Source organism: Solanum tuberosum, unplaced genomic scaffold (assembly GCF_000226075.1).
Source record: "Solanum tuberosum cultivar DM 1-3 516 R44 unplaced genomic scaffold, SolTub_3.0 scf00246, whole genome shotgun sequence".
NCBI classification, from domain to species: Eukaryota; Viridiplantae; Streptophyta; class Magnoliopsida; order Solanales; family Solanaceae; genus Solanum; species Solanum tuberosum.
Window position 1 is genome coordinate 930,492 of NW_006239169.1, and position 25,000 is coordinate 955,491.

The following is a 25,000-nucleotide window of genomic DNA, read 5'->3' on the forward strand; positions in this document are numbered from 1 at the left end:
TTTTTATTCACCATGTTGGATATTTAAGTTTGCAAAAATGGTGGCTGAAAATGAGAAAGAAGAAGAAAAAAATAATTAAAAAATCGACTAAATAGGTTTTTCACGCGCGTTCAACAAGTGTATTACACTCACTATGCCATGTAAGCAAAAAGTGCCAAAATGACACAGCGAAACCCTACATGAGGTGTCTAAAATGAACATCATCCACTTGAGGTGCCTAAGTGAAATTTCGTGCCAAATTTAAGGGGCCATTGATGGGTTAGCCCTAAAAATAATAACTTAAAATAAGTCAAAAATGACTTTAAAATAAGTTGAGAAGTGTTTGGCAAGGTCAATAATGACTTAAAATAAGTCAAAAACCAAAAGTAGGTCTCCCTTACTTTATTTTTTGACTTAAAAGTCATTTTAGTTTGACTTTTTATTTTTGACTTAAAAGCTACTTATCTCAGTTTGGAGTTAAACCTCTAATACTGGAAATTACACCTAATGACCTTAAAAATGATGAAAATGAGTGATTTTGAATTCTTGACTCTAGTTTACTCCACGAAATTTTATCCATGAAGCACATAGGATTACCAATTCAAGACCAGTCATCTCCAAGGCTATTCTTGTAAATCGCCTCGTTAGTAGGGAGTCAAGAGACGAAATTAGAAATCAAGACCATTTTTTGTAAATCTCCTCCTTAATAGGTAGTCAAGAAGCAAAATTAGAAATTTAATCTTTTGGGTTCTGAATTTCGTAACAATGATTTCAAGTATAAATAATTAAGTTCTAAACTTAATGGCATATGTAATGAACTTCTTAATACAAATACATTATTTAAACAAAAGTTACTAGATTTGATCTAATGCATACTCGAGCTTCTACCTCTATCTCTAGAAGGCCAATGAGTGATTTACTCATGGATAAGATTTGCCTAGTGATTATCCAACTTTGACTTAGTAAAACTAAAGCAAAGTGTTAGATTAAAATGTAGAATTATTTAGATAGTGACTATGGACTTCATTTGATTTATGAACAATTTACACAAGGCCCACCTCCCTTCCCTATTGGACTGCCTAGTACGAAGATGATGAGGATGAAACGGATTTTTCTAGCAAAACACAAAATGACAAAGTATCCTCACTGACTCTTTTTGTCCTAGTCTCAGCTAAACAAACAAGCAAACAATCCAAAAAAAAAAACGTTACTGCTTATGCTCGCTCTGTCTCCAGTGCAGTGAAAATGGTAAGAATTAGGTGAAACTTACCAATTTGAAAAATAACTATTTTTAAATGCAAAAATAAAATTTGGAGAAACACACCCCTATTTAAAACACATGGAAGAACTTGCAGAAGTTTGAATCACATAAATCATTTTTTAGTTTTCAACTTATAAATATTTTCAGCCCATGAAATGTTCGTTTCAAACTTAAATAAATTTGAAATCGTTTCTACTTCCTTGGATTCCACTTACTAATTCTTCAAATTTCAGCATCATTTGTTGGATTTTTTTTGGTGTGAAAAAAGCCAACTATTAAAATTTTATATTTTTTTCTAAAGTCGAACTTCGAAAAACATGTTTGACCATAAAATTTTGAATTTCAATCGGAATTCAATGTTTCAATAATAAGAAAAAAAAATCACCTTTTAATTCCAAATTATTCACTAAAGGTCAAAAAAAAAAAAAAAAACTCCAACCTGTATTGTTGTTGGCCAAATACAAAATATCATTTTCCACTTTGAAAATAAAAATTTATTCGTTTTGAATTTCACCTTCATCCCAATTTATGTGCACATTTCATTTTCCCAGACTGATCAATTTTCCGTAAAAATGAGAAGTGAATAATGTTAAAAACCAAAGGCAGGGCTAAAACAGAAATGTACCCACGACCCAACAAGGTAAAAACCAGAGCCAAAGCCAAAATCCCCAACAATCAGCAGCAGCAGCGTGTGCTCTCCACTCTCAACTCTCAATTCTCAATTCTCAATTCTCAACTCCCATGGCTACAAGCAGCAGCTGCAGTTCCCCTTATACCAACGGATCATCTCCAATAACGACAATAGCTCAAGACCATCTCTTCTCCATCTTACTCCTCTTACCTTTGGACTCCATTTTTTGCTTTGCTCTAACTTGTAAGAAGTTCAGGTCCCTCACTTACTCAGACTCTTTATGGGAATCACTCTGCCGAAGAGATTGGGGAAACTCCACCATTGATGCACTCAGATCCTTTGCTGTTGACGGTAAACAACAACAATTTCCTTGGAAGAAGCTCTACCAGCAAATCTACCAATTGGACTCTGTCTACTGTCGCAGACTGTTGACGCATCCACAAGGAGGAGAAGAGCTGCTTCTTCCTCGACCTAGAGCTTCTCATTCTCTCAATTTTGTTTCTGGTTGTCTTGTTCTCTTCGGCGGCGGCTGCGAGGGAGGTCAGTCTCTATTCCACATCTCTTCAACTTAAATAGATTTTCTCGACTAAACCTTTTACAGTCCCCATTCCTTTTTGCTCATTTGGTGACTCGAACCCACTATCTTAGTGTTGGAGGTAGAGGGTGCTTGTGTATGCTCATTGATCTATCTAATGCATTTGCAAGGATTTCGGTTGCTCTCAAATTATGAGACATGCTTGTCAGCAGTTTTGGAGCCAGAATTTTTAGTAAAGGATTCAAATTATAAATAAGTAAACCCACAAAGAAGCCAATTGGGATTCAACACCTACTGTATATATAAAGAAAATAATCTTAACCTTGTGTTGGTGTAATATACCACATATACTATAAATTACCCTTGAAATAAAAGAATAGGGTAAATCTTTAGGCTAAGGCGCATATATCTTGCTCTCTTTGAAGAGATTCAAGCCTACTGCGACATAATCTACACCAATCCAGCAGTATCACACTTGACTTGTCCCCTCCAAGATACAACAATACAACAATGTCGTACAACTCAAACAACTCCGGATTAGTTGAAGAGTTCAAAGCTCCACATAAAGAACACCTTCTTCAACATATAGTCTATAGGTAGATGGAATAATGGGTGAAATAAAGAGTTGGTGGTTGCATAAGTTACTAACAACTAATGACTACTTTCTTCCACAAGAGTAAAGAGACACAAATATAATGTCCACCAATGGACATAACATGATACATAATGTGACATATGATGTATTTTTATTAATATTCAAGTGTCACACTAACACCTTGTACATATATATATATATATATTATATATTTTTTTCGCCAAAGGGGTTTGGATGAACCCTTATGCACACTTGGCTCCGCTCCTGGATTTAGGAGTAGCAAAAAGAGAATTTCCTTGTTTCACTTGACCTCTCATTACTGAAAAAAGAAGATATGGAAAGGGTAAAGATAACTGAACCATTAAGTGAAAAGGGGTGCTAAAATCTTTTGGTACATTTGCTTGACTCAGTTTCCAAGCATGACTTTTGCTTGTGCCCATGGTCTTATTGATTAATGCTCAGAAGGATATACTTGCCCTTTGTGTCCTGTTAATCCCTCATTAGTCATAACTGTTCTTGTTTTCTTTTATTGTGATCTAGAAAGGTACTTATCTCTTGATTAGTCAAATCAAGTTTTTTTCTCTCATTTCGGTTCTTCATAGGGTGTTCCATTTGGGACAAAAACAGGATGCTGCTGACGATTATCATGGAGCTTTTCTTGTATTGCTAGTAGCTATCTGCTTCTTACATTAGTAAGATCTTTGTATTTACTTAGGTTTTTGGATAAAATGGGCAGCATAATCTTGTTTGGCTATTTAATGGACCTAGTTGAATGAAATTCATGTGGTCAGTGTCTTCGGTTTACTTTACACATGAAGCACCACATGCAAATTTCTGAGAAGAATTGTTGATTTTATCTGTCTTGGGATGGATGTGTAAGTTCTGCTGTATTTTTCCTAATTAAAAGCTACTATGATGAACTTCAATTTACCGAGATAACATTTGGAAAATTACAAAAGAGTTACCTAAAAGGTAGAAATCAATGTTATACATGCAACACAGTACTCAAGATTTCTTTCACGACCTCACATGGCACAAACATTCTAATTAATCATTATCATACCAAATTAGATATTTTGTTGGTAATTGGATAGACAAGTAAGAAAAGGAGGGAAAGGGCATCGAACTCTGCTCACTCAATAAATGATCGTCTCACGAAGAACCATCTGGTCACACTCTGACATTGTCTCAACCTGATGATTGACACTTGTAACTTTCAGTAATTTGGTCTTTTTAAACTCAGAACAATTTTATGCCCCCAGGGACTTAGTTCAAGTGGCATGAGGTACGTGTGACTTAGATCAAAAGCTTGAGCCTAAGCCTGGCATTTAAGTGAAGAAGGATAGAGGGACAAATCCATTATCCCCAGTTCCAAAAGCTATCATTGGTACTAAAGGTTGGCCCTAGACAGATATCTCAGTCACAAAAAAAGGACAAAAAACTTTGAATAGCATACGTCCTATAAGATTGCGTCTGTAGATTGTTATTGGAATGTATGCTGTAATTTGCGATCTGATGTTTGCTAAATTTATCGATAACCAGTAATATTTCTTCCTAAAGTGGTGTTATCTGTGCTGTACTTTAGGAAGGCATCTGGACGATACATGGGTAGCATACGCTGGCAATGACTTCAAGAGAATATTGGAATGGAATAAGATTGAATCAGGGGTACCAAGTGGCCGCTTTGGGCATTCATGTGTCGTGATTGGCGATTATCTAGTGCTTTTTGGAGGAATAAATGATCATGGGGCCCGCCAAAATGATACATGGATTGGCCAAGTAGCGGTACACGATGCATTTGGTATCACATTATCCTGGAGACTACTTGATGTCGGTTCCATTGTGCCTCCACCAAGAGGCGCTCATGCTGCATGTAGCATGGATAAAAGGAGGATGCTGATTCATGGAGGGATTGGTCTGTCTGGCTTGCGATTGGGAGATACATGGGTATTGGAACTGTCCGAGAATCTTCATCTTGGAGTTTGGCAAGAAATTGTGACTCATCCATCTCCTCCATCTCGCTCTGGACATACATTGACTCCTGTTGGAGGAAACCAAACAATTTTGTTTGGTGGGAGGGGTTTAGGCTATGAGGTGCTTAATGATGTATGGCTGTTTGATACATCTGATGGTCACTGGAGATGGGTACAGTTACTATTTGACTTGCAAAATATACCCCAAGGATTGACCCTGCCAAGAGTTGGTCACTCGGCTAATCTCATCATAGGTGGACGATTGCTAATTTATGGAGGAGAAGATTCCTACAGACACAGGAAAAATGACTTCTGGGTGTTGGATATCAGCTCAGTGACGTCCATTATGCAGTCTGGGTCTCCTCCAAGCCCGGATAGATCAATGACCAAGTTGTGGAGACGGCTCAAGTCCAAAGGTGACAACCCTTGCGGCAGATCATTTCACCGAGCTTGTGTGGATCCTTCAGGTCGTAATTTATACATCTTCGGTGGCATGGTAGATGGTTTACTTAATCCTGCTGAATCCTCTGTGTTGAGGTTTGACGGGGAGTTGTTTCTTGTGGAGCTTTTGCTTCAGTGCTAGTGAATTGGAAGGATCATTGGAAAATTAAGTATGTGGTGATCCCAAAATGCTGCTGTTTTACATGGCAATGAATGTAGTGTAAATATCAGTCCTACCAGTGAGAAGTAAGCAGCTAGTGGGGTGCTTTGTACAGTAAAAGATCTAATGTGGTATTGTAATTTGGTTTAAGCATTGCATCTGAAGAATTGTTAAGGTATGTTTCTGCTCTTGTAGAGGAAGCTAGTGTCAACCAAGACATCAAGTGATGCATGATATCAGCCCCGAGCTTTTCACGATCCAGGAAACCCTCTACAAACTACCTGTAAATTTCTAGTTCAGGACTGAAATTTAGTCTTTTAGACCAGATTTAGCTTGACATATGATCAGTTCTGAATTTTGATGTATTGTGTACATTCTTGATCTTTACTGGCTAGTATTGTACTATTGCTGCTATACTTTTTTTTGACCCCTCCTGGGAGCTCCCATCCCTTTTGCTCCTTTGGTGACTCTAACTCACAACCTTCGAGTTGGAAGTGAGGAGTGTTTATCATCCAAGCAGCTTCCTCTCGTCATTGTTGCTATAGTTGAGTCATGACCCCTCCTCTTACCTTTAATTTCACTCTTTAATTATACTAATTCGGACCTTACAGTTACAGCGACAAAGGAGGAGAAATTAAGGGAAAATGAACTAAATCGAATCAAGACTGTTGAAATGTTAAGATTATTGAATGTATTTAAATTTTTAATATGACAACAACTGAAGTCTCTTGTTCAATGAACTTTAGTACTATTGGATTTATTTATTTTTAGAAAATAAAAGGAAACATAATAAACTGTCCATGCCTTTTGATGTCTGCCTTCATATGCCATGTTGCAACACGCATATCAACTTTTAACGGTGTGTGTGGATATATAGCATACATGACCGAATTTGCAAGACCATAAAACACGCATTCAACTAATTTGACCATGCCTTTTTGAAATCGATGATTTGGTTACTATAATAAATGATAATAATTTCGGCACCAAAAGTGTCGCTTAGGTGATTTCTTTCGTTTGTCTAAGCATCAAAGTTATCTGATACTTATGCTTGAGAAAACAAATAAATTGACTGGACACCGCAATTATAAAACAAAAATAATAATAGTAATTTCGGAAATATAAGATTATTTATCTTGTATTTGGTTAAATTTTTTGTTTTAATATAAGTAATTAGGAAATTGTCTATACTACAATTCTGTAATTTTGTACCCATTCAACGTAAAATAACAATCATGAAATAAAACAATAAAATGATAAAGATGTCCTCAAAGCTCTTCATCCAAATTTTTTTTTTTTAAAAAGTTAAAGATTAAAATTTGAAAACAGAAGTTTTATCTATTTCTTCCTTGTGTAAAACTAAATACACAATTTATAATTAAGCAAAAAAAATATATACACAATTCATACATTTTGTATGGCTCAGTTTTAGTCCAATAAATCAAACATCTATTGGTAAAAATATATTTACTAAATAAACCTGTCATTATCTAATCAACATATAAAATCCACATGTTATAATCTAGTATTTCCGTCATTTTAATTTAGGTGATACATTTTTTTAATATACTTTAAAAAAAACACGCTTTTTCATTTGAAAATAATTAACTCTACCATTTATATTCTCTCAATGAGAGGTTTATATATAGTTTTATACGCTTCAAAAATATTATAACCATAATAATTTGAAATGTTTTTTTAAAAAAATATTTCTTTCCAAAATTTCATGTCTATTTCAACAGTATCACATAAATCGAAATGAAAGAACCAAACAACCCCTCACGGAGACAACTTCCAAAAGATATTTCTGACGCGGAAAAAAGCAAGAAAGAAAATCCTCGAGTGCCACACGACAGCCCAATTCTATGCCAAGTGGTAACTCAAGAGCATCCACGTATGATGTGCCAGAGAGATGATGAAAACGTGTCAATCAACAATAAAATAGCAATTTGGGAGATGCCCCAAACAGCTGTATAATTAGCACTATTACTAATTATGTTATTATAATTTGTGATCTATCCATTGCCTCTTTGACTCATTTGGTATTAACAACATGAAGAATTATCTTCATCTTAGGAGCTACTACTACTTGTTCTTTCTCTTAATGTTTACCATATCCTTCCACTATCCTATTGGCAGTGCTGGAGATGGACAAGAAGAAGAGCAGCAGATTCAAGAAGAACAACTTCATATGAAGAGTAAGACACCTATTATAGAGACTGTCAAGAAAATGTTTTCCTTCCCCACTTCTTTTCCTCAAACTTCAGCCAATTATTGGAGCAGATTCGAATCACTAATCAAACAAGGCAAGGCCTACTTCTCCCCTCCAACTTTAGAGTAAGTCAGGTTATAGTTTCCACCAAAATCTTGTACTATAAATGACTTCTTTTCCATTTTAGAATTTGTTTGTGATTGATTGTGACCTAAATCCGCAGTTTTAGAGATAGCCAGGAAGCACAGGCCAGGGCTGAAGGGGGAGCAGCACCAGGTGAAAAGGTGAAAGAAGCAGTACTGAAAAGCCTTGACAAGAGTAAAGCGGCCTTAGAAGAATCCGCCAAATCAGCAGCAAAATTAGCAGGGGAAGCAGTGCAGAAGACTGCGAAGAAGATGAAAAGAACATTTTCTTTTGAAGATAGAGACCCTGGACACCAAGCGGATGAGCTGTAAAACTTTTTTTTTTTGTAAAATAAATGTGAATAATTAGCACCTTGGAAGTTTAGCTTAGTTTCATAATGTATGTATTGGTATTTCCACTTGATTAGTGTTGTTTTTCCATTGGTTTGTTCATAGCTATCTCATGTATTTTTTTCTATATAGAAGTCACTAAGGCAACTGCATCTATGCCTAGGCTTGTATAAATTGGAATATAATGGATATTACAAGCCTGGGCAGCAATTGCTTTATTCCAAACATGCTAATATGTAGTGTTGGTTGGTCTTCCACCCCAAGTCTAACCACAAGAATCCACGATATAGAATTATGAGTGAGCTCCTCCCTTCGAACCTATTTTCTATAGCATTATATCATCGATTGATTCCATTGGGTACTTATTTTCTATAGCATTATATTGGGTAATTATGTCCATCAAAACTTGGAACAGTTGAGCTCTTTGTTCTTGTCTGCTCTTGGAATTGAACCAAAAAAATCATAGTTCAACTCATCACTGATCACGCATGGGCAAGGCCAGCCACACCTTCGGTGCCTATTGGAATTTTCAAGACTATCCGTCATGAGAAAAAGCAATAAAAATCAAAATCAAAATGGCGGAAAATCTAACAAAAGGTTTTCAAGTGTTTATGAGCACGGGACAAAACCTTAAATGGGAGAAGAACAAAATACGTTGATTCATATAAAAAGTAAATTCAGCCTCTGTTTGGTAAGGCACATTTTATACCGCCCACAGGCGAAGAAAAGAAATATTTGACTACATTTTATTAAACCAAATAAATAAGCCAAGTATTGCACAAATGAGCCTCACTGGGTACACCAATTACTGAAAAGAGGGTAAAAGCAACCAACAGAGACAGATGTTTGTCCTTCGCTGTATTCATCAATCTGTCAACAGAATGCAAAAGGATGAGTTAAAATATACCGCATAAGGTACGTCCATATGTCTACCTATCAACAGTAAACTAGAGTGCTCAAAACATAATTCTCAAATCTCAATTCATATTCATTTCACCTACGAGTGGGGCATTTTCCAAACTCAATTAGTATATCTGGACAACTAGGCTCGCCACGATAAATAATGTTGTGAGACTGCCGTATCATACAATTGTATGCAATAGCTGGTTTCGAGTATTATATGAAGTAAGCTAGTTCTCAAGCTCAAACAATACACATGACATGCCCCAAGCGAAGATAGAGCTCAGGAACATCATCCACAATTCACAGTTTCACACTACTAACCTGACAAGATTAGTTTGATAATCCAAAATTAGTTATTCTAAGAAAACAAGCTACACAATTTTCATGGACCCACAAATATGCCCCCAAGCAAGATAAGAGGTCAGGACATCATTCACAATTCACACTAATGACCTGACAAGAGCACTTTGATTATCCAAAATATAGTTGCTCTAAGAAAACATGCCATATAATTCTCATGGATCCACAAATAGCTCCATTTCTTTATGACCCTAGTCCTTATGTATAGAAAAGCATTTTCAAGCATGAAATACTAATCAGCATTGTTAAGTTGTCTCACTGCAACCATCTTCAGTTAACTTGCACCAACAACCACAACAGATCCTGATCTTAAGAAATCAATCATGCACCTTACCAGCTACGACCATATACAGCCTAAGTTTAAGTTCCAAGCTAACTGGGTTTGGCTTAATAAATTTTCACTATCCATTATCCTCTCATTTAGAAACATCTCGTGCTAATATTCTCAAGTTTTCCAACTCCATAAGTTATCTACATCTTTATTCCCACATACAAATAGCTCATCAGGTAGTATTGGACTAATTTTATCCTACAAACAAGACTAAACATCAATCTCTAACTAGTTGGCCATTTTTTTTATTATGCTATATTTTTTGCTTAGTTTATCTGTAATTACTATTTTCTTTTTATGTTATTTAGGTCCAACTTGTCATGTCCAATGCCTTCAGCAACCATAAATTCACACCTATTTAAGGTGTGTCTGATAATTTAAGATAGACATGACTTAACCACCTCAATACTCCAGAGTGAGTGTGATATTCACTTATCTTATCCTTTATGTGTCTTGTCAAAACTATTCATTTTACCTCGTGTAATCATGTATGACAACAAATCCATTTAAACATTCACCTTAGAAGCCCAACATTCCTTATATAACATTGTTTCTTTACAACCACTCCATAGGGACTCGCTTTTCACTTGGATAAGTATCTTCTTATCGCATAAAACTTGAATTAGTACTTCTCCACAACAACAACCCAATTTTAATTCTATATGTTGCATCTTTATACCATTCTACTAGAACATGAACCTAGACATTAGTTGTCTCCACTTAAGCACCAGAATCCCATCTAACGAACACTCTGCTCAGCAAAAGCAGCAGTGCTACTAATCAAAAAGCTTAGAATGCAAATTCTCATACAAGAGAAATACATTTACCATAAACTTATAAAATAATGATGGCAACCAAGGACTACTTTCACAATTTCTTGGCAATAATTTACATATACTTTAGTTCTTTGTTGGCATGTTACGCTTTCTCTATTATTTGCTATCCTTGTTTTACCTGTGTTGTCTTTTTCAAACTGCCTTGTTATGTGTTCGAACACTCTACCTCTCCCGAACTCCAATTGGGCAAATACACCGCTATGTTGTTGTAATTTTACATTGATTTTCGCAATTTCTGAATACTCTTTCCAATATTTTATCTCACAAACTCATTTTAACTTCATAATTACAGATAGAGCATTAGCAATACCCAATTATAAGATCAAATCATCCTCAACATAAGGTGATTACGTTGACCATCTAAATAAGTCCCTTTAACCTACAGATCCGTTACATAAATGGATCAGAAAAGTTGCAATTCCATTGATAGAGCTCATAATCAGTGTTAAAATATAGGTACCTTAGAAAATCGGAGCGACAATCAATGTCCGCCGCCGTGCTGTTTGTGCTCGAGGTGACGTCGCTCTTCTGGAAGGGCGACGAGGTAGGAGAATATCATGCCTCCGAAGCAGACATGGAGAAGAGGATCAATGGAGCTGGTTTCGATGTACTTAGCATGGTAGTTATCCAAACCCTTCCTGATAGCATTCTTCGCGTAACCGATTGAGAGCATCGGCTTTAGGTGCGCCGGCACCTCCTTCAGCTTCAATCCCTTCATCTCCTTGTACAAGTTTCTCAAAGCCATTTTTCCGGCAAGTTTTTTGCTGAGATCTGAAACCCTAATCCCCTTGTAGTTGTGGTTGCTCTGTCAGTCTTCCCGGAGTATTTGACTTTCTCTTTCTGTAGATGCGTATAGTGAAAAAAATAAAATTACTTCTCAATGCTTATATGTGAAGCGACTAATGGGTTGGGCCCAATATAGACATTTCTTCTCATTTTTACATTTTAACCTTGTATATATTGTATCATTTGATCTACGACAATGGAAAGAAGGCATTATGTATATAATAATTTTGTTATAATTGATTTCGTGAATCTCACACATTTTATATCAATAAAAGGCATATGTATAAAATAATCTTGTTATAATTGATTTTGCTAATCTCACACATTATAAGAATAAAATCATAACGACAAATTGTGATTAGATGAAAAGTTGAATATTAAGTTTGATAGTGATTGAAACGTTAATTATCATCAAATAACTTTGAACTTTTTGAATATATCCTTCGGATATACAATTATCCAATATGGAAAAATCAGACACAAGACCAAGTTTTCTAGAGGTTATGGTTTGTCAAGGTTGTCACCAATTGGTTTGGAGTTAGGTATGAGTTTTTTCTGTATAGTTAAAGAGTCTTTGCCCCAATGACTTTATTTAACACTAATATAATATTATCTTATTTTTAGTTCAACATATATCAAACACACCACAACAATAACAACACACCCATATAATTTCACATATATTAATAAAATTATATTTTTCTATTATTTAATTTTCACTAATAAAATGTCCCTTAATGATATCAAAGTCTTTGACAAAGATATCGGCCCAAGAAATGTAGTTAAGCCCAGCCCAATTTATACACCGCCAAAATTTTGCTCTAATAAATTGACCGGAAGTCCTTTTCTTGCGTCGAATTACCGGCAATCCCCAAAAAGCGAAAGTTCCTCGTTCCTTCCTTATCGGTATTTGTTTATCTATTTATACAAGTGCCTAATTCCTCTCTTTTCTAATGGCCCGCTCCATCGCTCAAGCCCTAAATCTGATCCGAACCACCACCGTCACCGCCTCATACACCACCCGAAATGCTCTGCTACTGGTAGCTTCTAGGAGCGAGTCCACTCAGGCCGACAGGAGCACCGGATCTGACACCCCGGAGACAGAGGCGGAGGCGCTGGCGGTGCAGAGGATTGAGGAAGCGATTCACCGGATCATAGTACGGCGATCGGCTCCCGATTGGCTTCCGTTCCGTCCTGGTGCATCTTACTGGGTTCCACCTCGACGTAGTTCATACGGTGTTGCCGATCTCGTTCACAAGCTCGCTAATACTCTCACGGAAGAGGAAATTATGTCTCTCGCTACGTTCCGTGGCTGGCCTTCATCTAATTTCTATCTTGATGATGGTACTTAACACTCTACCTTTCCTTCGTGTTTCATGATGAATTTTCTTGCGAAGTTGTACATTAATCGCAACAATTGGATATAGTCGACCTTGATTTTCATTTTAATGGATCTTGAATTCGACTCATAGGAGATCTGTTTGTCTGGACCTTTCCTTCGTGTTTCATGATGAATTTTCTTGCTTTACATTAATCGCAACAATTGCATATAGTCGACCTTGATTTTCATTTTAATGGATCCTGAATTCGACTCATAGGAGATCTATATGTCTGGAAAGATCGTGCGTTCGATTTTCTTACTGCAGGGGAGGGTGATTAAATTACTGCTGCGTTTGCTGGATGGGATTAGGATGTTTTACCGGAACTGAGATATAATTTTGAGCGTCTTATGTGCATTACTTAATCATTTGTGGATAGGAGCTTCGTATAGCCGTGGTCCTTGTCCAACCCTTTTTTGGTTCCGTTGAGGAGAAGTTGCTTCCCTCTGTTGTTCCAGTATGCTATTCTGCTTGCTATCTGCAATTTGGTTTCATTGCAGCATGTTTGTTGAGCTAGGCAGATGTTCTATTGTGTGATGATAGAAATGTACTGCACTGTTACCCTGTCTGATTGGTGCAGTGTGGTATGTGTAGAAAGTCTGACCCTGGCCATAGAGCTTTCCTTTATTCAACTAAAGAGAGAACTATCCCTCAAAGAAGTTTCGTTGATAATCTCACATAGGATACATTTGTGTTGTTTCGGAGCACTTGTAGTTTGAAGAGATCTCCATGAGTTAGAGTTATCCCAATGCTGTTTATGTATAATGATTGCCTTATGTGCCGTTTGAATCATCATTGGGCTGCGTTCTTTAGTTTCTCTCCACTTAATACCAAGCTTTTATGGTTTACACAAATTTTACAGTAGGTTTAAGACCACATGTTTCAAAAGTGTTACCTTTCTTTTGCTAAATCCTTTTTCAGTCAATAGGGTCACATAAAATGGAATAGAGAGTATTATTTTGTTTCTCTTGTACTTTTGTGAAAAAATGGTTTAACCATCTGGCATTTTCAAGAGTCTGGTTGATTTGTTCATGATAATATATGCGCTAGAACATTGTTGTTTCTCTTGAAGGTCCAAAATTTGTGCAAGTGTTTTTTCATGAACCTAAGGCTGTTCTATATAATTAACTATTATTTTTGTTACAGTCAGGGGGCAAGTTTGCTCATGTACTCTCCCTCACTGTCTCAATTTTTTCTTTTTTTGCTGTTTCAGACAAGTGTAATGTGGCCAAAAAAGAAATCCAGTCTGAGGACGAGGAAGTTTAAATGCAAGCATGGGCATGAATGGGGAAAGCAACTGGTTCTCCATTGTCATTGTTAAGGTGGGTTAGAGCTTAAGAATTACTGTCGAAATGGCCACATGCAAATTTTAGTCCTCATTAGCTTGGAGGGTTAGGTTGCACATCGTAAAACATCTTGTTATCTTTTGCTGAACTCATTCTTGATTCAGTTAGTGTTTGGTAGACCTATGCACACTTGTATTCTACGAATGCCTAGAGATCTGTCTTATGCCTTTGTATAGAATTCCACAGTGGCCACTGGGGTGGCTGTTGCAAGTTACTCAAATGTCTCTTCTTGTATTTGCAGGTTTACAAATTTCTGTACATAATGTAGCTGAACAGAGAGTATTGAGGAAGCATTTCCAAGCTGGAATATGTACATATAAGCATCCTGTCATAGTTCTTTTCTACTAAAAGAGTAGTATCTTGTCGAATGTACAGTGTAGGTTTATTTTGTTTTGCACTAATCCAAATTTCCTGGTTTAAGGTAATGGGTATTTCTGAATACAAGCTAGCTCTTTGCTATGTTTCCGTTTTTTAGGTCACACCTTAACCTCATTAGGAAGCGGAGTTGGATATGCCCTAGTTATTGTAATGTTGTCATATAATATCAGCTTTTGTAAATACTTGAAATAAATTTTGGTTGTCCGTTATTTGCTTCTTGTTCTTACCTTCTCTATACTTGGGCGATAGCCAAGAGCTCAGATTGTCTTTTTCTTTGTTGCAAGAGAAACAGAACCTGTATTTCATTGGGAAAGGAAGCAAGTGCATTTCTTTAGTCTCTTCCTGTGTTGCCAATTTACTGATTGTTCGATTGAATGGGGAGCTCCTAGTAATTGCCTATTTGTCTATTGTTGGATCGGATTGGAGCTCCTAGCAAATTTCTCTTCTACTTCCCTAGTTATCAATTTGCTTATGTTTAACCAGAGAAGTTAACTAAACGTTCTAATTGGATGGAAGTAGCCATATATTTATGTAGGTTGCACAAATTTAATAGCAAATCTGGTCGTTTGCATTTGATAACAAAGTAAGAAATGCTTCTTGATGGGATGTTCCAATTATACGTGTGTAAGTTTGAGAGAAGTGAATAAATGTAAAATGTAGCTCCCCATCGCGTATGGCGGAGCCTTGATAAGCTCTCAGCACAGCATGGGACAAAGAATAAGATGGAAGTTCAATTGACAAGAAAAATTGCTTGTGCCTTCTTCATTGTCTAAGTTCAGTTTGATCTCTGTCAAGATGACTGCCTTTTTGCACTGACTTATATGTTATAGCAGCTCGAAGAATTTCTAACTGTGGCAGCATTACGAATATGTTTACTAGTATCTGTCAGGGCAGAGCATAGCTTTAACTTGGTTTGATAGGAAAGCACTGCAACTCGAATGCAGAGATCAGCAAGAGTTGCATACCTATGATTGAATGACAGTTTTTTTAATTGAATCAGTGAATATGTTACAAACTCATACACGATGAGTAAGACTGAAAGCTGATGAAAACGTTTGCATGGTTCTTTTCTTTAGAAGGGGACATGTATTGCATTTATTAGCTTGGTATAAACACCCAGTACTTACACAAGCTCTGGGTCTTATGATCTTGTTATTTGCTGTGTGTCTGAAATTAGTTGAGATCAAGTCCACTTTGGTCTCCCAATATTCCATTATGATTGACATTGTAATTCCCATATCAAACCTTCCAAATTCATGCAATCTCATCGTGATTGAACAGTGACTTATTTCAAAGGACATGAATAGCAATTTCTAATCATGGCGATTGAGAAGGTGCACAGAGGTCAAAGGTTTCAACTTTCAATCAACCCTATGCTTAAATTTGCAAATTCTAATCGAGGACAACAAATTCCAGAAACATGCATTATAGACCTTTATTACAAGTTATTGCACATCTGATAACAACAAAACGAAGACCAGTGCGCTACATACCCAAAAGAGAGGACTGAAACTGTATAAATTCACCTAAACGACCCCTCAACTTACCGTGTTACTAAAATAAATTGAGTTACACCAACTAAACAACAAATTTAAGGCGCTGAGCCAAGCACCTTCCCATTTTTACTTATCCAACTCTAGGATCCAAACGACCATTTCAGTGTGGACAACAGCACACAACTGATTCAACGAAAACTCTACTTTGGAGCTGGTTGGACCCGTCCAAGAACTGGAATACATCTACTGAAATGAGGACTTATCGAGTTTCATCCTCAAGGTTGCGGAAACCAGCAGTCAAATCATCATGAAGCTTCTTAAACTTGGCTACCAAAGCATCCTCTCCTTCGGCTGGATCCTCAAATTTTTGGGACCTGCAAAAGAATGGAGGCTTAAAAGGCAAAGAAAAAGAAGAGTAGGGGATGGGGGAGGCAAAGGACCAGACTGGAAGCACGATAAAATCTGTATCTTTATTATGATACCACATAACAAAGTCCATATTCTTGGGAGTTACTTACACCAAACGGTAGAACAAATCCCCTAGTCGATGCTTAATGAGAGTGTAGGTAATCTTCTGGCCATCCATACCAGCTCCTCGTTCAACGGCCTGTGCAGAAGATGATACACCCAAATGTCACAAGCAAATACCATGGTATAGGTTTCTCTTAGTTATTGTAATCAATAACCACTCTCAGAAGTTTGAATCTTATTCATCCCTAGATCATCTTAACTGAAGAGCGGTAAAAGGAAATGCGAGCATGAAAATAACACAGGTATATCTTAACTAAAGAGTGACAAAAGAAAATATGAGCATGAGTGAATAAAACAGGTGAGTAAAAATGGGTAATAAAAGTGCTTATCTTTATAAACGATAGAAGGGCACCCCAACACTAAAAAGACATGTATGATGTACCAATAGCCAGATTAGTATACCTGGTTGGCTAAGTTATAGAAATGGATAATATTCCGTAACATCCAAACAGACTTGTAGAAAGGACAGAATTTGTCGTATCTGTTACCAAAGAAAATGAATGTGAGATCATAACAATCGCAATTAACAAGCATACTATGGTAGACTATTTTCACACTTACGGAGTAAATGCATTTTGTGCAAGGTAGTCCTCCCTCAAAAGCTTGGCAGTTTCCAAAGTGATTTTATCTGTTTCAGCTAGAGCATCTTTACCAACAAGCTGCAGAAAACAAACAGCACTATATCAATTACAGCTGTCTACTTCCTGTAGACCACTGAGGTCTGAAGGGAAAAAGAAAATGGTTGGACAGGAGCAGGGTAATTGAGAAGAAATGTTGTCTGCTCTGAGAGGCTAAAAGCTGTTTTAGCACACAGCAGCACTGAGTGTTAACTTTGCTATGCAATCCAACTGAAAGCCTAGATCTAAAGAACCAACAACTCCCTAAAGTGACAGCTGATACCACGACACAATTGAAGTGATATACCAACTACTGAGCCATCACCTATCTAAGAGACTGGAGACAGTCCTGGTCTCCAGGCAGAATACAGAATTAGTTTCCCTCCTTATCTTAGTGCAGCCAATTTACCTCAAAAGAGAGTAACAAACATAGATCTCTTAACCAAATGAGATCATGATTGTCCAAAAAGTTGCTGAGGTCATGAACCAGGAAGACTCGAAAAGACGTTAGGAATAGATTCAGGGATCAATATGCACTCGCTGCTTTTCCACGAAGGCTATTTAAGTGGAGCGTATGTTGATGACCTGAGTTGACATCTGGAAAAAGACGGAAGAAATGGGAGAAAAGGTCGCCTACTAGTAATAATGGTGGTAAGAAAGAGACGTGATATGACTAGCTCAGTAACTTTATCCAATTTAAAAGGTTGGCTCACTGTCCTATCTGCCTCCAAGTGAAAAGGCAAGAATGAAGATGGCCACAGGAATATGAACAAGGAAGACGGATAGCACTAGGAAATAGTCAAGTCATGAACAATTTGTCCTTATCAACAATCATGAGTTTGAAGACAGGAAAAACTTCTCCTCATAGTCAAGACTGTGCTGATGAGCTGCTCTTTACAACATACAACTCGAGAAGAAATGTTAAAAGGTTAAAAAAGAGGCATCATAAGCACATACTTGCACAATTTCATTTAGGTCATCCTCCCTTTGCAGAACCTCACGGGCTTTTGTCCTTATGGTGATAAAATCAGGATCAAACTTCTCATAAAAGGACTCCAAGGCCTGGAAATAGAAAACTCGCGTCAGCGAGTAGCAGTATATGATCAATGAATAGAAGCAGCAAAAGGTGGCTGATGAGCACGTTTGGCTATATAAAGAAAATCAAAACGAACATCTAAACAACATACCCCTGAGTATTTTGAATAGGAAATAAGCCAATTTACAGAAGGAAAGTGTTTCCTCTGAGCCAATTTCTTGTCCAGTCCCCAGAAGACCTGGAAAAGGAAAATATTAGAGAAACCTGAAGAAAAGAAACTTCCAATAGGGTAGATCTGTGGCTTGACCAACCTGAACAATACCCAGGGTTGCAGATGTAACAGGATCTGAGAAATCTCCTCCAGGAGGAGAAACAGCACCAACAATTGTCACACTCCCATTTCTCTCAGGTCCACCAAGACATTTAACTTTACCAGCACGTTCATAAAAAGATGCCAAACGTGCAGCAAGATAAGCAGGATATCCACTGTCTGCAGGCATCTCTGCCTGAAAAGTGCATAGTGTATGTTAAAATAAGACAATACAAAGCACTTCGCTCCAGATTGGGAAGACAATCATTTTCACAATACTGTATGATAGGTTTTATATAATCCAAGAAAGCATGCTTTTAGGCATTGCCCCTGTTGTGAAAACTCGATTACACAGCAAGCAAGCCATATGCAGAAAGGAATGTCTGTTAAGAAATGAAATAAGAGAATAGAGCACCCAAGAAAGAAAATAACATAAAAAGTTTCCTTTACATCATCAGTATGACTAACTGACTAAATAGGCTGCCCAAAAGTTCAAAATATGATTACTGAGAAACACTAGAAATTATACAAAAATAAAGGAACTCCATGAAAAGGGGAAAAGGCAAGGAAGTTAATCTTCATTGATTCCTGAAAAGAAAAACAGTGAAACCACAGAATAGAGAACTGCAATGAGTACAAAAAGTCCAGCCACAGTCGAACACAAAGAAATTGGGAAGGAGAAAAGCTAAAAGGAGATACCAAAAGTTCCTTCTGACAAAATTGCAAAGAGGATACATAATTTCAACATAGTCTCTCTTAAACAACCAGTTCAAATGGGCTAACAAGAAGGAAAAAGATTCCCTTTGTCTTATTCGAGAAGCTAACTTATCTGAATCTGAAACTCATGCAAAATGCAAAATGCTTTATAGAAACTCAAGAGTTAGTTAGAAGTTAGAACCCTATAATATTTCCAATATTTCCATTCACACGTGATTCTGTTGAGATCGCACATAATTGCAAATTAGTTGGTAACATAATGAATAAGTTACAGAAGTAGCACTGATGTTTTGTAAATTGGTTGGGTACTATAATGAATAAGTTTATGACAATGCCAAACATAATACGAGCAACCAAACAGTAACAGAAAGCTTTGCCGAAAAGAGAAAGAGGTTATTTGACCTGCTGCAATAGACAAGGCTAATGGACTTTGTGGCAATAGAAAGAGTAAATACTCACCAGCCGACCTGAAATTTCACGTAAAGCTTCGGCCCAACGAGATGTAGAATCTGCCATCATGCTCACATTGTAGCCCATGTCTCTGAAATATTCCGCTATAGTAATGCCTGAAAATGATATTGATAAAAAGTCAAGAGCTACTATGTTGTATTACTTATCAAGAGATTAAAGATAAGAACTAACATATTGTAAGGCACATTTGCTTTATTTTAAACGAGTTGACACTTAAACCAGAAATGCAAAGCAAGCAGAAACTGTTGTGCCTATCAAACATGAAGGTAATAAGAGCAGAGAGTGGAACATTTAATGTACTTATCTTTCATATTGTTTCAATGGGGGGTACAGTGAGGAATAAAATCATATCAGCATTTAAAATCCTGAAGCTAAGTAAAATGTACTTATTGTACTTGGCTTCTTTCAGTTAATTAAGGCGCTTCTCTAATGAATTGTCAAGTACCACGAAAGTTAGAAAATTAAAAAAAGTAGCAACCTGTATAGATTGAGGCCTCACGAGCAGCCACAGGCATGTTTGAAGTATTAGCAACAAGTGTGGTACGTTTCATGACAGACTCTTCACGTCCATCAGGCAATGTCATTGTCAATTGAGGAAAATCCATTAGCACCTGAAATTAACTACTATGTGCTATTCATCTCGTGATAATAATAAAGAGCTCACAAAACAGATTCAAAAGATCATACCTCGGCCATTTCATTCCCTCTTTCCCCACAACCAACATAGACCACAGTGTCTGAGTTAGAGTACTGCATTCATTAATCAACATGAATCAGATGAACTGGAGAAGTGTAACAAGTATAAACATCTAACTGTAGATCTGAGATTAAAGTAAAAAGTAAAAAATAAAGCAAAAAGAAACTCACCTTGGAAAGAGCTTGGCTAATCACTGTTTTACCGCAGCCAAATGCACCTGGTATAGCACAAGTACCCCCAAGCACTGAAGGGAACAGAGCATCAAGAACACGCTGACATGAAATAGAGAAATTATAGAGAAGATGTCCAAGATTCTATACATGAATTACGAAATCCAACAACATTCTATGCACTAATTACCTGTCCAGTAAGAAGAGGAGTATCAGCAGCTAACTTTGCAGCAACCGGCCTAGGTGTACGCACAGGCCAACTCTATATATATATATGCAAATTAATGTCAGAATCCAGTGCTGAAACTGCTAGAATAACAAAGTAAAAGGCAATTGAAGAATCCTATGTGACTAGCGTGTCAATGACCTGAAGCATAGTGAACTGCTTTTTGACACCTTGAAACTCGAGCTCAAGAACAGTATCCTGCATGATCCACGAGAAGAGGAATCCATCACATCCCCCGATTACTAAAGTTGATGCATTGCTTGCAATATCTTGTTTTATGCTTCAATTCGATGCAAATGATGCAGCAAGTCGACAACTTATAGTCTACACCTATCTACCACTTCTCAAATTTAAAAGAAGCATAAATACATTACCAAATTAAGAACACAAATACAACAAAATATATTGAGCGAATAAATATCCTCATAACCAAACATAAGTAATGTGTGTATGTGTATAACATAAAAATAAGAAGACATAGCTAGCAGAAACATTAACATGCATTAAGGACCTAAGTTCAGGAAAAGGAATTGATATCTATCTTCCCTTCTTTACAAGTTTAAAGAAAAGCAAGAAAAATAGATAACTGGTCCTTTTCCTGAACCCTTGGTACAGGAACCAGTTCTAACATACGCCACAATTGGTGGCAAAGTTCTCCATTCTCTAGACATGCTTCATTGACATGCAACAATTTTTTGCATTAAAACATGAACACTGTACTAAGTGTATATATGCTTGCAGTTTGATGAGTATTCACGAACCTTCAAAGAGTAATGACCAGCAGGAGCAATGTAAGTAATTTTTCCCATGGCATCTGGAGGAAGTGCAACATGATGTTCCATTAAGCTGTTTTCAAAGACGTTCTGCGAAAAGAAAGAATCAAGAAGAGATTCAAATACAAAGGAAGATACTTGAATACAGTTTTGGAGAAGGACTCAACAAATTTCTTTAGAAGAAATTCAGTTCTATCAAACTTACAGCATACAGATCTCCACCTGTTAAGATATCTCCCTCGCCTGGCACCAGATATATTATTGTGAGCAGAGTCATCAATGATGAAAGTACAGTTCCTGACGAAGATAACTCAAACTCCAACATGACACGGAGTCAAAGGCAAGAAAATACCTATTTTCTTAGGCTCAAATTCCCAGAGTATATCCTTGTCAAGGGCTGGAACAGATACACCTCGAGGGATGTAGACATCCCCAGATCTTTTTGCGATTGTCTTCAGTGGCCTCTGCATTATTGACAAAACAAACATACAAAAACAAATTAAGCATTCAAATGGAGCTGCAATAATCTATATCAGACAAGTTTCAGTACAGAATTTCAGAGAAAAATTGCAGGACATCATCAGATAATAACCTGAATACCATCGAAGATGTTTCCCAAGATTCCAGGACCAAGCTCTACTGACAGGGGCTGCAATTTGAATACACATCAATTTACCTATTTAAAATTCAATATTCCAACAGTTAAAACAAAACAATAAAACTGATAAGAAGTATTTTTATTTTTTTACCTTGCGTGTACGTAAGACAGGATCATTCACCGTCAGCCCAGCTGTTTCTTCATAGACTGCAAGAAAGTAGATCTTAACAAATAAACCTTTTTTGTAACTTCAATTTAAGTCTGATTATGGAAATCAAAGCTAGTACATAACTCTCTTTACAAACAATCAAGAAGGAACAAATAGAAATGGAAGAGATACAGCAATCCAGGGATGCTGGTAGGGAGAGAGTTGTCATTAGCAGGAATAAAGAAATTAAATAATATACCCTGGATTGTAGCGGAGTCTCCTTCCAGCCTAATAATTTCACCTATAAGATTGTCATGTCCGACACGAACAAGTTCATACATGGCAGCCCCAGCCATTCCATCTGCAACAACCACTGGTCCAGACACCTGTAGAAACAGGCACAATTTGCAGGCAATAACTTAAGTTGTTAGAGCTAGCAATGACAACTTTTACTTTGGAGTTGGAGAGCCGATAACGCAGGGCACAAAATTTCATTCAATGAGCACCAAACCAAGACAGAAATTTGGTAACCGATAATCCCACATCAGCATGATCATCTACGTTGTATGCAAAATAGAAAAACTACATAAAAAAATCTAACAATGAAAGGCTCTACTTTTCTCATAAGGAAACTAATAATTAGGTAAACAGTGAACAGATGCAAGTGCACAGGCAAAAAACAAATTAAGATGTACTATTACCTAATGATTAACAGCAACTACAGTAATTCACTTGATTTAACGTTTATTAACTCACGAACAATAAAGCAACAAACTGTTTGACCAATGATCGACTCCAAAACCTTCTTAATTAAAAAAAAAAGGTTCGTTAAAGCAAAGTCCAAACAGTTGCATTCCCACGTTCAGCATTTAGAGAAAATGTATTCGCAAATAAAAACTGCAAATACTGTAAAATCATGTCCTTCCAAATTTCTATGGTTAGCAAAGTGAGACTGATCCAACTAATATACAACACTACTAGTGCTATGATTTCCATGGTTAGCAAAGTGAAACAGTTGTCACTTTCACTTCTCGTGGTTCAAACTATGTGAAATTTTCATTTTAATATATATGAGTTGATCTAATCCAAATTAGCTTCAAAATTAGTCATTACTGACTTTCAAAGTGTCACATAAATTGGAATGGAATGAAGGTCGTAAAAGCTCATACTCCAATCAAATTGAATCTCAAATGAAAATAGTAATACCTTTCTGACGTAACCATACTCACTCTCCTTTTCAGAATCTTCAAATGTAGTAAGAGGACCTCCAAAGAGCGACGGCATTGTAGGAGAGTGAAGTAAGTAAATATGGTGAACTCACGATCGGATCGATGGAAGATAAACCCTCTATAGAATTGCGGTAGATAAACGAGAACGTTACAGACAAAATAAGGAAGCAACGAGCGAGAGAGAAGAGAATGGGGGAGGGGGTATTAATCCGTTGTCGTACTCGTCTACTTGTCTGGTTCTCTCATGTGTAACGTGATTCATTCATCAACTTTTTCTTCTACTTTTCGAGATCTTTTAATTCAGTTTTGGCATATTTGTTATTATTAATATTAAAATATCTAGTAAAACTATATCTGTTGCACAAAACTCGGACTCTAAACATTTTGGAAAGTATTTTAGTTTTTGTTGCAAGTGTAACTTTTAGAGAGTAGCTTATTTTGAGAAAAAGTTTTTTTTTCCGATATTAAAATAACTATTTATTCTTGATTAAGGTTATATTTTTGGATAATATGTTTTCAATATTTGAAAAGCAACTTATATTGACACTGAAAAGCACTTACTATTTTTTAAAATTTTTTTTTTGATAAAAGCTTGATCAAATATCTCAATTTTCTAACTTTTTCTAAGAAAATATTTTTAGCTTTCAGAAGTTTTGTCGAATAGGTTATAAAATATCTGAATATTAATACATATATTACAGAAAGATATGGAAAAATATAACAAGGAATAAATATAATTCTTTTTTAGAGTATGACATGTTTGGAGTTATATAATGTCACTTATGATGTATCCATAATTTGATGACAAATCTAAAAAAAAATAAAAATTCGTTGTTACCTAACAATATTTAAATGATACAATATAATACAATTTAAGTAACAATCACTATAAATTTTATATTTTAACTAATAATACAATTACATTACAACGGGTACAACCATCCGAACTAGGTGTAATTACAGGTAGGGGTGTTCACAGGTCGGTTTGGATCAATTGTTGATCAAAATCAAAGTTAAACCAATTTAATCGATTTTAAAATTATTAAAATCATATCAAACCAAATATAATACACATTTGTTGGTTTGATTGTTTTCGGTTTCGATTTGATTATTCAGTATTAATTATACACAAAAATAAAAGAAACGATTCATTAAAAAGGAGAACAAGTACACAATTCATTCAAAACAAAAGATAGTTAGAACAACTCACATCACACAACTTTTGATCACAGAATTTTCAATGAATAAAAGTTTAAAATTCACTATTTTGGCATGAAAGAAAGAGACATTAACATTCTAGCTCCCGACCTCCCAAAATTATAGACACTCATATTCATGAAATCAATAAGATAAATGCTCTCATCTTGAACATTTTTACTTTAATAAATTATAAATAAATTTT

At 36.3% G+C, this 25,000-nt stretch overlaps 5 protein-coding genes across 5 annotated transcripts; 3 read left to right on the top strand and 2 right to left on the bottom strand.

Annotated features, from left to right (window-relative positions):
- Nucleotides 1-1,751: 1,751 nt before the first annotated feature.
- LOC102581460 (F-box/kelch-repeat protein At1g51550) lies at nucleotides 1,752-5,989 on the top strand. Its single transcript, XM_006357384.2, has 2 exons — nucleotides 1,752-2,411; nucleotides 4,587-5,989. The coding sequence occupies exons 1-2, from the start codon at nucleotides 1,982-1,984 to the stop codon at nucleotides 5,555-5,557; spliced, it is 1,401 nt and encodes a 466-aa protein (XP_006357446.1). The 5' UTR covers nucleotides 1,752-1,981; the 3' UTR covers nucleotides 5,558-5,989.
- A 1,566-nt stretch (nucleotides 5,990-7,555) lies between these two features.
- Nucleotides 7,556-8,462, top strand: LOC102581787 (uncharacterized). Its single transcript, XM_006357385.2, has 2 exons — nucleotides 7,556-7,912; nucleotides 8,011-8,462. Exons 1-2 carry the CDS (start codon nucleotides 7,629-7,631, stop codon nucleotides 8,240-8,242), a joined length of 516 nt encoding a protein of 171 aa, XP_006357447.1. The 5' UTR covers nucleotides 7,556-7,628; the 3' UTR covers nucleotides 8,243-8,462.
- Nucleotides 8,463-8,890: 428 nt separating this feature from the next.
- Nucleotides 8,891-11,559, bottom strand: LOC102582111 (uncharacterized). The gene is made up of 2 exons (XM_006357386.2): nucleotides 11,151-11,559; nucleotides 8,891-9,130 (listed from the first exon to the last, which is right to left on the bottom strand). The coding sequence occupies exon 1, from the start codon at nucleotides 11,433-11,435 to the stop codon at nucleotides 11,172-11,174; it is 264 nt and encodes an 87-aa protein (XP_006357448.1). The 5' UTR covers nucleotides 11,436-11,559; the 3' UTR covers nucleotides 8,891-9,130; nucleotides 11,151-11,171.
- A 754-nt stretch (nucleotides 11,560-12,313) lies between these two features.
- On the top strand, nucleotides 12,314-14,795 carry LOC102582434 (uncharacterized). Its single transcript, XM_006357387.2, has 3 exons — nucleotides 12,314-12,820; nucleotides 14,069-14,177; nucleotides 14,443-14,795. The coding sequence occupies exons 1-2, from the start codon at nucleotides 12,430-12,432 to the stop codon at nucleotides 14,119-14,121; spliced, it is 444 nt and encodes a 147-aa protein (XP_006357449.1). The 5' UTR covers nucleotides 12,314-12,429; the 3' UTR covers nucleotides 14,122-14,177; nucleotides 14,443-14,795.
- A 1,194-nt stretch (nucleotides 14,796-15,989) lies between these two features.
- LOC102582778 (V-type proton ATPase catalytic subunit A-like) lies at nucleotides 15,990-23,878 on the bottom strand. The gene is made up of 20 exons (XM_006357388.2): nucleotides 23,576-23,878; nucleotides 22,629-22,755; nucleotides 22,373-22,428; nucleotides 22,216-22,272; nucleotides 21,976-22,087; nucleotides 21,829-21,866; nucleotides 21,612-21,713; nucleotides 20,992-21,048; nucleotides 20,815-20,886; nucleotides 20,625-20,726; nucleotides 20,445-20,507; nucleotides 20,236-20,368; nucleotides 19,746-19,852; nucleotides 18,571-18,765; nucleotides 18,411-18,497; nucleotides 18,181-18,285; nucleotides 17,168-17,265; nucleotides 17,009-17,087; nucleotides 16,594-16,682; nucleotides 15,990-16,449 (listed from the first exon to the last, which is right to left on the bottom strand). Exons 1-20 carry the CDS (start codon nucleotides 23,651-23,653, stop codon nucleotides 16,335-16,337), a joined length of 1,872 nt encoding a protein of 623 aa, XP_006357450.1. The 5' UTR covers nucleotides 23,654-23,878; the 3' UTR covers nucleotides 15,990-16,334.
- Between the last annotated feature and the right edge of the window lie 1,122 nt (nucleotides 23,879-25,000).